The following is a 15,628-nucleotide window of genomic DNA, read 5'->3' on the forward strand; positions in this document are numbered from 1 at the left end:
GTAGAGAACTCTGCGAAGCTACAGGCTAGGATCTGTACCTAGGCAGTCTCGGCCACGGGGTTATAAAATGTATGAACTTGGTGGTTCTAAAGGCTCTGGGATGTAGTGTGCTGAGTTCACGGGGCAGGGCAGCCAAAAAGAATATCTTATTTATCTTTTATCTTGATGGAACAAGAGACATAAATTCACGACCAGTGTCAAGAGATTTTAGCGTTCTGCCCTGGTTCTGTCGTCAAGGCCACTCGATTTCAGGAGGGCTGACGAACCAATGATGTTGTTTTTCCTCTGATATTGTTCCAAATATAACAAATCAGAGGATGTAAAATACTACTAAAAAAATAAGGAGGCGCATCTAATTCAGTCGGCCGATTATTTCCATCGGAACGAGACCCAGAATGCTCTTGAACTCTCGACTAGAGACCCTCGTTGGCAGGTTCCTCACGTCATGAGGACTATACTTCACTAATGACTGTTCTATATTATCCGTGAATTATATATATATGTGTGTGTGTGTGTGTGTGAAGAGCTTTTCGTAATTGTAATAAATATGTTTTGAGTTAAGAAATGCAGTAAGTATTACGCAACCTCACGAATGTACTAAACATTATACGGAGTCAGATGAGCTACCTGCCGCCAGACACCCCAAGGCTATAGGGGAACTAACTATGCAAAATTATTGACTGATTGTCTAAGTTTGTAAATTTTCTGAGAAAAAACTAACAAAAAAGAAATCAAAGGAAGTAGGAAAATAGCAGACGTTTAGAAATAATAATAATAAATAGGTGCGGGGGAAGAATTATGGAAATAATAATAAATAATCGAAATAATTAATAGTAATTTAAACCTTGAAACGATAATACTCTTTTAACTGGCAGTTTACGAGACGCTTAGAAGATAAAAATCTTATGCCTTACTTAGAATGGCAATACCTGCCGACCCTTGATTGCGTTAAAATGTTTCATGGATACGCCCTTAGTCTCATGAGCACTTAAGTGTGTGTGTTTGTGTGATTATGGCAAAGCCTCGAGGGCTAGCCCTGAGTACTTAAGTGTCTGATATAAATGTCCTCCCAACGGTAACGCTACATTATAATCCCAAAATATTAAACGTTTGTTGCTAAAGAGATTTCTAATACCAACAAAAATTATCCATTTTTAATATTTCAAAATGTTCAGTGAAGAATATCTAAGCAAAAGCTAATAAGGTAAGTTTATCTTCGATTTCGCTGTGATTCGTTTTGTTTTTAACATAAGAACTGTCATATCATCGAATATAAGCCTTGAGATTTAAATTCTAATTCCTCATTAATTTTTTCTAATACCAACAAAAATTATCCATTTTTAATATTTCAAAATGTTCAGTGAAGAATATCTAAGCAAAAGCTAATAAGGTAAGTTTATCTTCGATTTCGCTGTGATTCGTTTTGTTTTTAACATAAGAACTGTCATATCATCGAATATAAGCCTTGAGATTTAAATTCTAATTCCTCATTAATTTTTTCTAATACCAACAAAAATTATCCATTTTTAATATTTCAAAATGTTCAGTGAAGAATATCTAAGCAAAAGCTAATAAGGTAAGTTTATCTTCGATTTCGCTGTGATTCGTTTTGTTTTTAACATAAGAACTGTCATATCATCGAATCTAAGCCTTGAGATTTAAATTCTAATTCCTCATTAATTTTTTCTAATACCAACAAAAATTATCCATTTTTAATATTTCAAAATGTTCAGTGAAGAATATCTAAGCAAAAGCTAATAAGGTAAGTTTATCTTCGATTTCGCTGTGATTCGTTTTGTTTTTAACATAAGAACTGTCATATCATCGAATATAAGCCTTGAGATTTAAATTCTAATTCCTCATTAATTTTTTCTAATACCAACAAAAATTATCCATTTTTAATATTTCAAAATGTTCAGTGAAGAATATCTAAGCAAAAGCTAATAAGGTAAGTTTATCTTCGATTTCGCTGTGATTCGTTTTGTTTTTAACATAAGAACTGTCATATCATCGAATATAAGCCTTGAGATTTAAATTCTAATTCCTCATTAATTTTTTCTAATACCAACAAAAATTATCCATTTTTAATATTTCAAAATGTTCAGTGAAGAATATCTAAGCAAAAGCTAATAAGGTAAGTTTATCTTCGATTTCGCTGTGATTCGTTTTGTTTTTAACATAAGAACTGTCGTATCATCGAATATAAGCCTTGAGATTTAAATTCTAATTCCTCATTAATTTTTTCTAATACCAACAAAAATTATCCATTTTTAATATTTCAAAATGTTCAGTGAAGAATATCTAAGCAAAAGCTAATAAGGTAAGTTTATCTTCGATTTCGCTGTGATTCGTTTTGTTTTTAACATAAGAACTGTCATATCATCGAATATAAGCCTTGAGATTTAAATTCTAATTCCTCATTAATTTTTTCTAATACCAACAAAAATTATCCATTTTTAATATTTCAAAATGTTCAGTGAAGAATATCTAAGCAAAAGCTAATAAGGTAAGTTTATCTTCGATTTCGCTGTGATTCGTTTTGTTTTTAACATAAGAACTGTCATATCATCGAATATAAGCCTTGAGATTTAAATTCTAATTCCTCATTAATTTTTTCTAATACCAACAAAAATTATCCATTTTTAATATTTCAAAATGTTCAGTGAAGAATATCTAAGCAAAAGCTAATAAGGTAAGTTTATCTTCGATTTCGCTGTGATTCGTTTTGTTTTTAACATAAGAACTGTCATATCATCGAATATAAGCCTTGAGATTTAAATTCTAATTCCTCATTAATTTTTTCTAATACCAACAAAAATTATCCATTTTTAATATTTCAAAATGTTCAGTGAAGAATATCTAAGCAAAAGCTAATAAGGTAAGTTTATCTTCGATTTCGCTGTGATTCGTTTTGTTTTTAACATAAGAACTGTCATATCATCGAATATAAGCCTTGAGATTTAAATTCTAATTCCTCATTAATTTTTTCTAATACCAACAAAAATTATCCATTTTTAATATTTCAAAATGTTCAGTGAAGAATATCTAAGCAAAAGCTAATAAGGTAAGTTTATCTTCGATTTCGCTGTGATTCGTTTTGTTTTTAACATAAGAACTGTCATATCATCGAATATAAGCCTTGAGATTTAAATTCTAATTCCTCATTAATTTTTTCTAATACCAACAAAAATTATCCATTTTTAATATTTCAAAATGTTCAGTGAAGAATATCTAAGCAAAAGCTAATAAGGTAAGTTTATCTTCGATTTCGCTGTGATTCGTTTTGTTTTTAACATAAGAACTGTCATATCATCGAATATAAGCCTTGAGATTTAAATTCTAATTCCTCATTAATTTTTTCCTCGGTTTCAAACACGTTATTGTAATTTGAATATGTTTTGCGTTCTAAGAAAATATTATTAATTTTTTTAGTAGATTATAAAATAAGTTTCATATTCCTATTTCATTTTGAAGCTGTTTGCTGAGAAGATTTATTACCTTAAAAAATCTTGTTAAATTAAAAAAAAAAGGAAGAAGAAGAAAAAAGAAAAAGAAAGAAGAGAGAGAGATAAGAAAGCAAAAGAAAACAGCATGAAAACAAAATTTTGATTTTCATGATGTTTTTTCTTAGAACTGCAATGATTTGTAATTTTAAGCAGTATGTCGTAAATGTTTTTTAGTTAATATCATAAAAGTCATTTCATTTGATATTTCTGGATTTCTCATGGATACTTCAGATTAAATTGGATTTACTCAGTTTCTTATAATGAAATATGAAATTTGATAAGGTCTCTGTGAAATATGTATTATGTGAAACGGGTTAAAAATGTTTTTGTGTTATAATTTCAAACAAAATCACGAGCAAAATTACTAAATTTCAATATGTACCCCCACTAACAACCTAAAAACGTTATAACGATATTCAATTTCGATCCGCACTCTGACAAGAATGTCCGTTGTAACGTTCTCAGTTGCTTAGGTGATTCTTTTGTTGATGTAGTCAAGAATACACGTATTCTCCTGTGCGTCTGATTTTTTTTTTTTTTTTCATTAAACCCTAGAGCAATAAATTTAGTGGAATAACATTAGGACTTCTTGCGGGCCACGAGGGATAAATCCATTTCTACTAAAACGATAATCTAAAAGTCGGCAATTCAACTCGTCTTGCACATGATTAATTGTTTAAGAAATCGGATGTCATTTAATAATCTTCAGAGAAGTTCAGCGTTTTCCATTTCCAAAACATCTGCAGCTTGCCCAAATACACAATGAAGTTGATATTACTTTTAAAAAAGAAAGAACAGGCTAAAAATCTAGGGCCGTATCAAACATTAATTTTAAGAGAATCTTCAATGTGTTATTGTATTATACGCGGATCTCCACAGCCCTAAATTCGACAATTGTGGTGATTTACACAACCTTTTACGTGCAAAGCTGTATTAATTATTAAATTAAGCACGTGCTTAGAGCATCAAGGAAAGAACTCAGGAAAAGGGCACAGCAAACATTTCCCATTGCCCAGTTTTACTATGAAATGCATGGTGCAGTTTAATCAAGATCGAGACAGGAGGAATGTGGAAAAAAGTTGGTGCAGATGTGACGTCACTAAAATCTTACTTACTTATAAAGTACTTAGAGCCTATAAAAGTCTTATTCCGGCTCTGTTCACATGGAATATGGCCTCATGTGAGAAGAGGATATTATTAAGAAATTTTAGTTCATTGTCAAGTCTTTATTAACATGCTAATAGTTTTAATAATCCTATGCTCGTTGTCCTAGTGTTCGCTTGAATTCAACTGTTTAAGTTTATAGTAATGTAATTCCACTCTCTTTACTTAGAAAGTCCTCCACGAAGGCATCCCTTCCCTTAAGCAGATAGCCCTAGTGTGCTTTGCCATAATTATATACACCAACACACCACTCTCTTTAGCGTGACGTCATGCACAGTTGATTTATAGGAAGATCTAAATGTTAACTGAGCCATAATATGGACTTTTCAGGACTAAGAACACAAATCTGTCGGATTGTTTCAACTTTATCTACTGATCTTCTAGGTCTTTCTGTTATTCCCCCCCCCCTTTAGCATACTGCCTGTCTCCTAGAATTAATACATATATAATATTGAATAAAAACTTAACTTTACAGAGACCTCATAAAATTCCAATATTAGGTCTTCGAGGCCTCGTATTCTTCAAAATTGGTTTAAGTTTCAGAGAAAAGAAAGATGGTATATTCAGTGATTTTCGCTGTACCATCTTAACTATTAAATAATGAAGAATGTATGTATGTATTTATATATTTCTGGCATTGTAGAAAATCGGCGGCATACAGATCCACCCAGTTTTGAACACACACAATACTTCACACGGACATGCACACCTCGAAGCGGAATTTGAATTTCGAAATTTTTCTTTTTTTTATTTCGTATTATGTGTGAATTTAAAGTACTTTTGAATAAAGACTTACTGATTTAAAAGCTTTGTGTTGCCACACTGCAAAGTGTAAGATATTTATGTTTCAAATGTAATTCGAAAGCTCAGTGATATGAAAGAACTGTGTTGCCACTTAGCGAAACGCAATATATTTGTCTTTCGAATTTAATAGCATAATAGAAAGTAGGGTATTTATTTATCTATATTTCATCTATATTTGTCTTACAAATTTAATGAAAGAACTCAGTGATTTAAAGAGACTCTTCTGCTGCCCGAATACAAATATTTTTATCTTCCACCCGGCAGTGTATTGTCATTTATCAAAACGTAAGATATTTAATTTTTCTTTCAAATTTCTTCTCTTATTTATTAATTATTAGCGATTTAAGTGCAATAAACTCAGGTTAATGTCATTTATTATTAATTTTATTAGGACCCGTAAAATTACATTAGCTCGATTCATTAAAGCCATAACATATTTTTTTCTTTTTTTGGCCGCGTAATCGGTTACGTTATTTGTAAATTTAGAGGCTAAAAAACATAGTAAATGAGAACGTTTTAGGATTTGTATAGAACAGCAAACTATTTGCGCAAAATATGAAAGAAATAAAAAATTCAAAATTTGGGTTTCGAGGGGCACTTGTTTAGATGGAAGCTGTTTTCTCGAAATTAGGTGGCTCAAATGTTCGCCGTTTTTTCACGGTGCAAGAAATACATATATATTCTATATATATTATTAAATAATGAAGAATGTATATGTATACATATATATTCTTCATTATTTAATAATATAGATAACTAGCTAGAGTCATTAGCATCATTATATAATTTTCTTTCCTATAATAACTATATTAGGCGGTTAATGACTCAAGCGGCTAGTAACATAAAAGTAAAAACTGCTATTTGCAGGTAAAACGTTGAATAAATGGTTCAGACAAATTAAAATATTACATGCAAAATAACAGGCGCCCACTGTGCTTTGATTCAGTTTTTAGTCTTTTATGAAGCAATGACGGCTAGCAAAGTTAAAGCCAGTTTAAGGAACTCAAATTAATAGCGACCATGTGTATAAAAGTCCTTATGCTGTTTTTTTTTTCCTCGCAGTTGTTAGTCGTAGATATATGCGTACTCCCAGTTACAGAAATGTTTCAAATGATACAATATGTTTTGGCATGAAACTGAAAAAGGTCAATTTAATAAAAATTACAAAATCTAACTTATATACGTTTTTCCTGTCCATATAGTTAAATTTATCGAAATTTTATACTCATAAAAAATAAAACACAAAACTTTGACTCCAATATGGCAAAAACAAACTGAAATATATCAGTTTAAAATTTTCCATTTTTGATATTTTCGACTTATTTTGAAGGGTCGATTAAAAATATATTAAAATAACTCGAGGTTTATTTTATTCATTTAAATGTCATTCCGTGATATTCTTTTATGATTTACTAGTGTGTAACATTCTTTAATTTTTAATTTTGTTATATTTGAAATACTAATAGAATTTGTACATAAATATTTTCGAAGTTTACAAATGCTAAAAAATAAATTATTAATATTCTCATGCGGTTTTTTACTGCTGAATCATACCCAAAACTCGTTATACTAGAAATATTTTTCATTTATAATTAATGAAAATAATGTTACAAGTTAGCGATGTCCCAGTACTGAAGCCTGCCATTATTTTCTGCATCATGACTTTTGTATCATTCTGTGAATAAGATCTCCTTATTGAAAGACACAGCAGCCATTCTGCGCAACAATGATCTTCGCTAATCTATTTGCATCGGAAACCTTTTTTCAAAACTGATGATTCGTGTTTAGTTACGTACGAATGCAAACATTTCACTCTGCAGCTTGTATACAATCCCTGAACATGATCTCACGTTTTAATATGTAGCTTGATCAATTTTTGTCGTGCGAAGCTAAGACTCATTATCGTCATTATCGTTTAGATAATATTTAGAAAATATGATTATAAAGATTGGAGGACTGCATAGAAAGTTTGCTTTCATAATACTCATTATCGTCATTATCGTTTAGATAATATTTAGAAAATATGATTATAAAGATTGGAGGACTGCATAGAAAGTTTGCTTTCATAATACTCATTATCGTCATTATCGTTTAGATAATATTTAGAAAATATGATTATAAAGATCGGAGGACTGTATAGAAAGTTTGGTTTCATAATCTTTACAAAACTGAATTTTCTAATTTAAAAATACCACATCTGAAATATTGTCTTTATTTAGAGCATTTTTTACAGGAGGCTCTACGACAAACAGATGCAAAAATAAAGGTCCCATAAGAAATTTGTGAATACGGTGTAGATGTGCATTGGAGTATTCAGCTAAAGAAAACAGAAATACAGTAGTTGCTCATTACATTATATAAATCATCGTGAATTTTATTGTTTATATTATTTCTGGACCAAAAAGACAAAACTATTGGAGCAAATACACAAAAATCACTAAGCTGCAGTGTTCTCGCTCTGGACAATTGACATTCTACTGCTTGACATATTAATAAAAACTTTCCTGAGGCAAAAATAGTTATATCAATAGATTTTCATCGTTATTTAGTGTAACAAAATAATAAACATTATCTCTAATGCAAATTGTTAAAATTACGATACAGTGATTTAAAAGCACTCATTGTTTTATTTTTCAGCTAACTTGTAAGGACGTGGCATCAAGGTGTGTAGTGAATTTTCAAAATAAAGCAACAAAATGCCACCGATGTAGCGCAATATAGAGTGACATTGCATGGTTTTACAAATTAGCAGAATTTTAAATTTCCTTTTCCTGCGTTTACTTAATACAGGAAAGAGACAGATTTCATTACGAAAATGTTCTACATTCTACATTTATATTAAATAAGTAGTTCCGATTTCTGTTTTAATTTCTTTCCATATCACCTCTTAATAAACTTCTAATTATTATCAACTTTTTTTTATAATTTTGACTTTTATAATTTGGTAACTATTGAACTGTTTGCCTTTCCGGATAACGTAGATCTTTATAGTCTCACTTTCGCCAGCTTTGTTAGAGAATATCACATTTGAAACCCCTGTACTCCGACTGATATTGCAAAATCGCTTTAAAATTAAGAAGTACCGAACTCCGGCTGAATTTAAACACTGTCTGTCTTTCTAAAGTCTGATTGGTATTTAATTTACTACAAACATCTAAAGGTATAATATTGAAGACGAAAGAGACATATATTGCTATTCGATCGTTGGAAAGACGATTCAGATATTTTTATAACTTGATTGATATTCAACTACTATGGCACTGGTGTTCTACATACAGCATTCTTTTAGGAGCTCCGAATATCCTACTATCTTGTTTTTTGAGAAAAATCGTTGTAAGGAACTTTGTAAGTGCTAAGGAAGTTGTAAAGAATAAGTTGATTTTTAGGCTCTTAAATTGTAATCAGATCCTGCTAATATAATGTAAGAATTTATTTATTTATTTCAGAAACATTTTGTGGAGTTAAGGGACACAGCTGCAGCTGAGAAGTGGAGACAACTTCGAGTGGAACAAGAAGCAGAACTAAAAGCCTTTCATGAAGGATTTGAAAAAATTAAAGAAGCTATAGGAATCTCTGATATCAGTGTAAACTTCTGTCTGTATTCATCTTAATTTTCTTATTGATTTCTACTTATAATAAAATACACACATTAAAGTGATAAAGGTTTTGTACAGAATTTTAGAAAATCGCTGCGCTGTCAATGATAAGGTAACAACTATGTTCCTGGAGAAACATTTTGTTTTGTTTACATAAAAAGACTGCATACTTATCTAGTATTTTGCCTAAGTATTGATTACTGCTGAATTTCAAAATGAATGCAAATCTAGTAACTCAGAAAACCTTTACACGGAAAGACATTTGGGCTAGCAGGCCAAAACTCTCAGACCGAGCTGTCCGTAATTCTTCTAATTTTATAAAAATAATAATAATAATAATAATAATAATAATAATAATAATAATAATAAAAAAATTGCTTGCCACTTAAAACTGCATAAATTCTGAAGTGGGTGAGCCTCGTAGTGAAATGATGGGAAAATATAAATTAAGTAATATTTCGCGAGCAAAACTTAAATACAATAAATACAACAAAGGAAAGGGCTCTCTAAGAAATATCAAATTTGAGTCTCTTAAATTCTTTTTGGTATTTAATGATTTTAAATGACAAGAATGATTTTTAGGATTTTATCTGACTAATATATTCTGCGTAGAGTACTTCAAGAAGCATTCACAGAAGAACGGAAAAAGAAAGATGAACGAAAACGTTAATCACCGGTGAGATTAGTGTATCAGATTCCGTTAATCGGCAAACCGAATTCGAGCTTCATGACATCGTAGTTTTGCCCAATATTTGTCATAAAATCCAGAACATTTCCATCAGGCTTTTAAACATTTGTATGCAGTTTTCTGTAGATGAAAAAAAAGTTTAACTTCTGTTTTAAATATTTAGTGTAAGTTTATTCTCTAAAGCAGCGTTTCTTAAACTGCGAGACCTGCAGCAGGGGGTCGCCGAAAATTTAGCAGTTTTGATATTCCTTTAACTTATTATAATAACTTTACAATTACCAAATATTTTTACACAATGTATCTGAAAATAGATAAAGATAAGACAATACAGACAAAGAAAAAAAGGAAACGTTTCGATGCATTCTTTTTATCATAGGAAGGTTCGTTTTCCTTTCTTTGCACGTGACGCTGTCATCATTTCGTTTGTTACTTGATGAAATTGTCACATTGTTCTATGTCTTAATAGAAATTAAAGTTAATGACCTAAAACCCCAATAGTATATTACAGTACAAGTGAAAAAATTGACAGTTTCACACACGCGTGTGTCGGATTTCCGCAATTCTTATGGGGTCACACAAAATTTTCATAAATTATAGGGTCCTGGGGGTCGCGAAAAAATCTCAGTGATAAAAAGGGGTTGCGACTGAAAAACGTTTAAGAAACCCTGCTCTAAAATGAAGAATTCATTTTTTGAAAATGCATGAATGGCTTCGGATTATCCGTGCTTTAATTATTACGGATAATTGGGAGTTTATTAGATCTTAAAGTATTTAGATTAAAAATAAGTATTTATAAATAGTGTAGAAACCCTAGTAACAGCTGCATGAAATAAAAGAAAATCTAAAATAATTCATTTTCAGGACGCCGAAGCAAGATTTCTTTCCCAAAAGTCCACAAAAGATGAATTAACTGATTTGGTGAAGAAAACTGAGGAAAAAATCATGAACATGAAAAATGAAGTTCAAGACCTAAGAAGTAAAAATGAAAGTTTACGAGGATCGGAATTAGCATCACCTCAAGTGTATGTATAAAATAAAACACTGTCAGATTTTTGTTTTTTAAACCTAGACTGTCCGCTTGCATTGTCAACCGCCTACATTAGTTATTATAAGAAATAAAACATTATATGCAATGATTTTAATGTATCTAGCTAGCGTAATTTCGTGTTTCCAGCATAGTAATTAAAAATAACGAAAACGAATCTGCATCTGTTCCTTTTGTTGCTTAGTTTGCTAATTAATAATAGAATAAATTTGAAAGAAAAATTAAATATCATACGTTTTGGTGAATGATGACAGACTGCTACGTGGAAAATAAAAATATTTTAATTCTGGTAGGGGCAAAACATCTCTTTTAAATCACTAATTTTGTTGATTAAATTCAAGAGATACATACATTTCCTTTTGCCAAGTGGCAGCACGCTTCTTTTGTATCGCTGAGTTTTCTCATGAAACTTAAAACATAAATATATTGCGCTTAGCAGAGTGACAACACAAAGCTTGTACACTGTAAAAAAAAATCTGTAAAGTTACTAAGAAAACTCATGGAAACTGGGATGCCATGGGTTATTTGAGTAACAGAAACAGGTGTTTTCTTTGTAACATTACAAGAGTTTTGCCTGTAATGGTTACAGATCTTTTTCTTGTAATATCACAGCATATAGTTATGTAAGTAGAACATATTTTTCTCATGTAAATTCCCAAACGATATATCTGTAATGGTTACAGATTATTTGCGTGTAATATTACAGCAAATAATTATGTAGAAAGAACATGTTTTTCTCATGTAAAATCTCAACAGATATATCTGTAACCGTTACAGGTTATTTACTTGTATTATTATAGCAAGTTATTATGTGAGTAGAAGATACTTTTCTTACGTAAAATTCCAATGGTTGTATCTGTAAAGGTTTCAGATTATTTCCTTCTAATATCCCATTAAGTAATTATGTGTGTAGAATATATTTTTCATAGATAATACTAAAGGATATGTTTATAAAAGTAGTAGATTTTTTTTGTCTAAAATGATGCTTATTATAATAAAATATATTGAAATCAAGATGTTTTGAGTAAAACAATATTTTCATGTGTATATCATTATACAGATATATGCAAGTGAAGCATAATAGTTTGGCTTTTTAAATTAGTCAATTTGACCTCAGAATAGCATTAATTTAAAAGATGTGCTTTCAACAGCAATGTTCTTTTTACAAAAAGTAACATTAGTCTGTTGCAGAGTATTTTTGTTTTATGAAGAGAAACTTATGTCTGATATTATTGAAAGGCCTTTCATATTATCATTTTGATTAAGTTAAAAGTTCAAATTGATATGCTACTCCTTATATTTGCCCTGTAAAATAGCTGAAAAAAATAGTATGTTTTATTTGCATGTTAGTGTCAGTTAATAAGATATGTTCTAGAACTTTCTTTTTAGTAATTTTAGCTAAAATAGACACATGTTGCTTTAGATTTAACTTATATGAGTGAACGTGTTGCATGTTGATATGATCATATTATTACAGTAAAAGACATTTTGTGAAATATTTCTATGAAGAACTCAGAACAGCTGTTCTTCATATTTCAAAAATATATTCTCTCCTTCTAAAAAATGACATTTTCAGTAAATTGAAGAATTCAACATAGCAATGAACTTCATTTTGTTACTACAAGGAATTCAAATTTTGTTCATACGCTTGAATTACAACGTCTAACTAATTTTTTTATTCTTATCTACACTCAGTGTTTGTCAACAGTCTGCTATTGTTTGAAATAATGCATAACTTTTTTACTTACCTTCAAATAATTTCCTTTGCATTAACAGATAGAAGTCTTTCATTAAAAACCTAATGTCATGCTTTTTGAATAAGCATAAAACTTTGCCAACTGACCTTAATTTTTAAAGCCTTGTTTCCCTTAAAATTCTTAATACAATTATGCCTTTAAGAAATTTATTTCTAAAATTAATACTTCAGTTTAGCTTAAAATTTAATGCATTTTAATTTTACCTATAATTTTTTACAAACATAATATGTAATAAATCTAAGCTTAATATTTACCATTTCGAAAGTGATACTAAAAAAGTATTCCTAGATATTATAAATTTCGAGATTAGCATACAAAATTGTGAAATAAACATGTGACAACAGAAAACAAACTTTATGCTCTCTCTATATTACAGCATGTTAATTAAGAAGTTTATTGAATTTATAATTTTATTGTGAAACACTATGAGGCAAATAATATGCTAATTAAAATACAGAAGTAAAAATAATTTATTACTTAATTCATAAACTTTACATAAAACCTGAAAAAAAAGAATTAATTAAAAAATAACATAATTTAATAAACATTTCATAAAAATTCGTTTCGACTGCTTGGAAAAAATGAATGGTTTTTCTCCTCTTTGTAAACCATGTCTCCTAAATAAAGAAAAAAACATTTCTTTTAAAATCATAATCATGCTCTTAAAAAGCTTATAAAAATTATTTTAATAGATGTTTTAAACATGTGCTTATATAACACTTTAAATTTTCTTATTGGAATGTAGGTTTCTTTTAAATAATAATACTATGATAGTTACCAGTAGTTCATTCATGAATATTTTTGATTGGTTATGATCTTATTGTAATCACATCCTTCAAAATTAAATTGATTGCTTAATTTCCCCCTTGATTTTCATACTATAATATAAAAGGAGGGAAAAAAAGTCTGCAAGTAAACATAACTCCTCTTTCTCTCTCTGTATATAGACATGTATCTTCGTGTGCAACTAAGCAAAACAAATGTGACTTTTTCTTCTTTAAAAAAATTGTGTAAATAAATAGGATGAGAATTAAGTTCATTTTAAAGACTTATGACACATGAAATATACATGATCAAAATAAATTAGAAAATTAAGTTCAAATAAATTTTAAGCTAAATTACGTGTTGCAATGTAAGTTGCAATAATTCAGTTGTAATAATTAATACTAACAAAACCAATCATCATATTCCCATTCTGCAAAGTATAAAAATTCTTCTGCAAAACTGAAAAAATGACCAACACTTTGGCTTATTTGATAACTTTCAAATTCACTCCTTTGTTTGCATTTAGAATTTATAACTTTAATTTTCCACAGAAATTTGTTTTTGATTTTAAAAAACTTCACTGGCATAATTTCATTCACTTCAGCATATATTAATAGATGCAGAAGGTTTTTGTACCTTACATAATTTTAAATCTTATGTAAGCTAACGTAATTAATAACAAAATCAAAACATAGATCAGAAACAGCATAAAATTTAATTAATAATTACTACTAGTGTCACACAAAATGCTATGAAATTAATTAATAAAATAAGAATGAGATAAAATATATAGAATTAATATTCCACATGTGTGAAGTTTGGAAGTTTTACGTTAAATATTTTTTTTAATTAAGTATTTTTTAAAATGACCCCTTAAAGCATGGGACCTTTCGTAATTAGAACTTGCAAATCTGCTTCGCTAGTCTTTCATAACATTGCTTTTCTTTTATTAACAAGAAATATTGCATTCAGTTATTTAATTTAAGATATCAAAAATAATGCTACTGAAAGGCATGAATACTTACTTAAATTTGAAATTAATTTGGTTGACTTAAAATAATATTTAAAAAAAATAAATCTTCATATATAGGTCTAAAAATCAGACCTTATTAATTTTCTTTTATTTGAACGATATCTGAATTCTGCCTTAGTTTGGACTAGTAAATCATTGGGCAATTAAATGCCAAGCTATAAGAGAACTAATGTAGTTTACAAATGCACTGAATTTTATTTCCGGTATTAACTTTCAAAGAAAGTAAAATTTTCTGCATATTTGCATCATTTGGATTGATAAAATATGGCAAAGCACGCAAAGGCTATCAGCCTTAAGGAAAGTATATATTCATAGGCGGTTTTGTAAGGAAACGTAGCTTGCATTTCCATTTATTCATGTGTATATATATATATACATTGTTAATGTTAAAATCAATGCTTCATTAAAAATTCATTATTATTTTATTTTTAATACAACATACAGATACAGAATTGTGTTAAATTCCAATACACAATCATAATTTATTTAAAAAAAAACTTATTTTTATGATTTATATATTATATTACATGAATAAGAGAAACATTTGTCAAGAAATGTATTAAACTTGTATTAGCAGATTCATACTATCCTAGTAACAAGACTATCATACTTCAAAACTGTATTAAAACTGGGCAAAATAAAATCAACATAAATTCTACATTAAATGTTTAAAAACTTATAAGTATGCAATGGTAGTTATATATACAATATAATATATGTTGTCATTTATAAAATATTAATGAAATGATATTTTTGGAAATAATGCACAAAATTTTAGTTTTGTTTTATAATTAGTTTAAGGAATTGTTAGAAAAATATTTTAGGTCATTTCCATTTTTCCCCTGTTGATATTGGTATATTAAAATATATGGAATAATTAAGTTGCATCTAGTTAGTAAAACAAAACATTACGAAAAGTATGATACGGCATATTTTTAATCAATATAATTACTTCATTTTGGAATTATAATATTTTCGTAAGAAATTAATACCACTGAAAAAAATATTATTACACTAAAGGAATAAACGAGATTCTCGACCGCGTTGTTCAAGTTTTTGTAATTTTACTTCATAACACACTCGTACATAAACATATTAGACTGAATTATAAACCAGGTATAACTAATTAGATAATCCTAGAAAAAGAATAAACTAAACCTAGTAAGCAAAAAAATATATACATTGCATTCAAGTTCCAAGTACCGCTGGATGCGCCGCTGATTAACTTGCAGGATTTGCAAGTTTTGTTTACATTACATTCAGAATTCTA

The 15,628-nt window shown here is 29.0% G+C and overlaps 1 protein-coding gene across 1 annotated transcript in view; it reads left to right on the forward strand.

The window, feature by feature from the left end:
- LOC118179464 (outer dynein arm-docking complex subunit 3-like) overlaps positions 1-15,628 on the forward strand; it is a 114,542-nt gene that overhangs the window by 82,684 nt on the left and 16,230 nt on the right. The window contains exons 8-9 of the mRNA XM_085818173.1: positions 8,921-9,058; positions 10,620-10,780. Coding sequence (XP_085674299.1) covers positions 8,921-9,058; positions 10,620-10,780 — 299 coding nt within the window. The remainder of the gene's footprint in view (positions 1-8,920; positions 9,059-10,619; positions 10,781-15,628) is intronic.

This window comes from Stegodyphus dumicola, chromosome 1, assembly GCF_044657685.1.
Source record: "Stegodyphus dumicola isolate Sdum_Otavi_A_Nest chromosome 1, ASM4465768v1".
Taxonomy (NCBI): Eukaryota; Metazoa; Arthropoda; class Arachnida; order Araneae; family Eresidae; genus Stegodyphus; species Stegodyphus dumicola.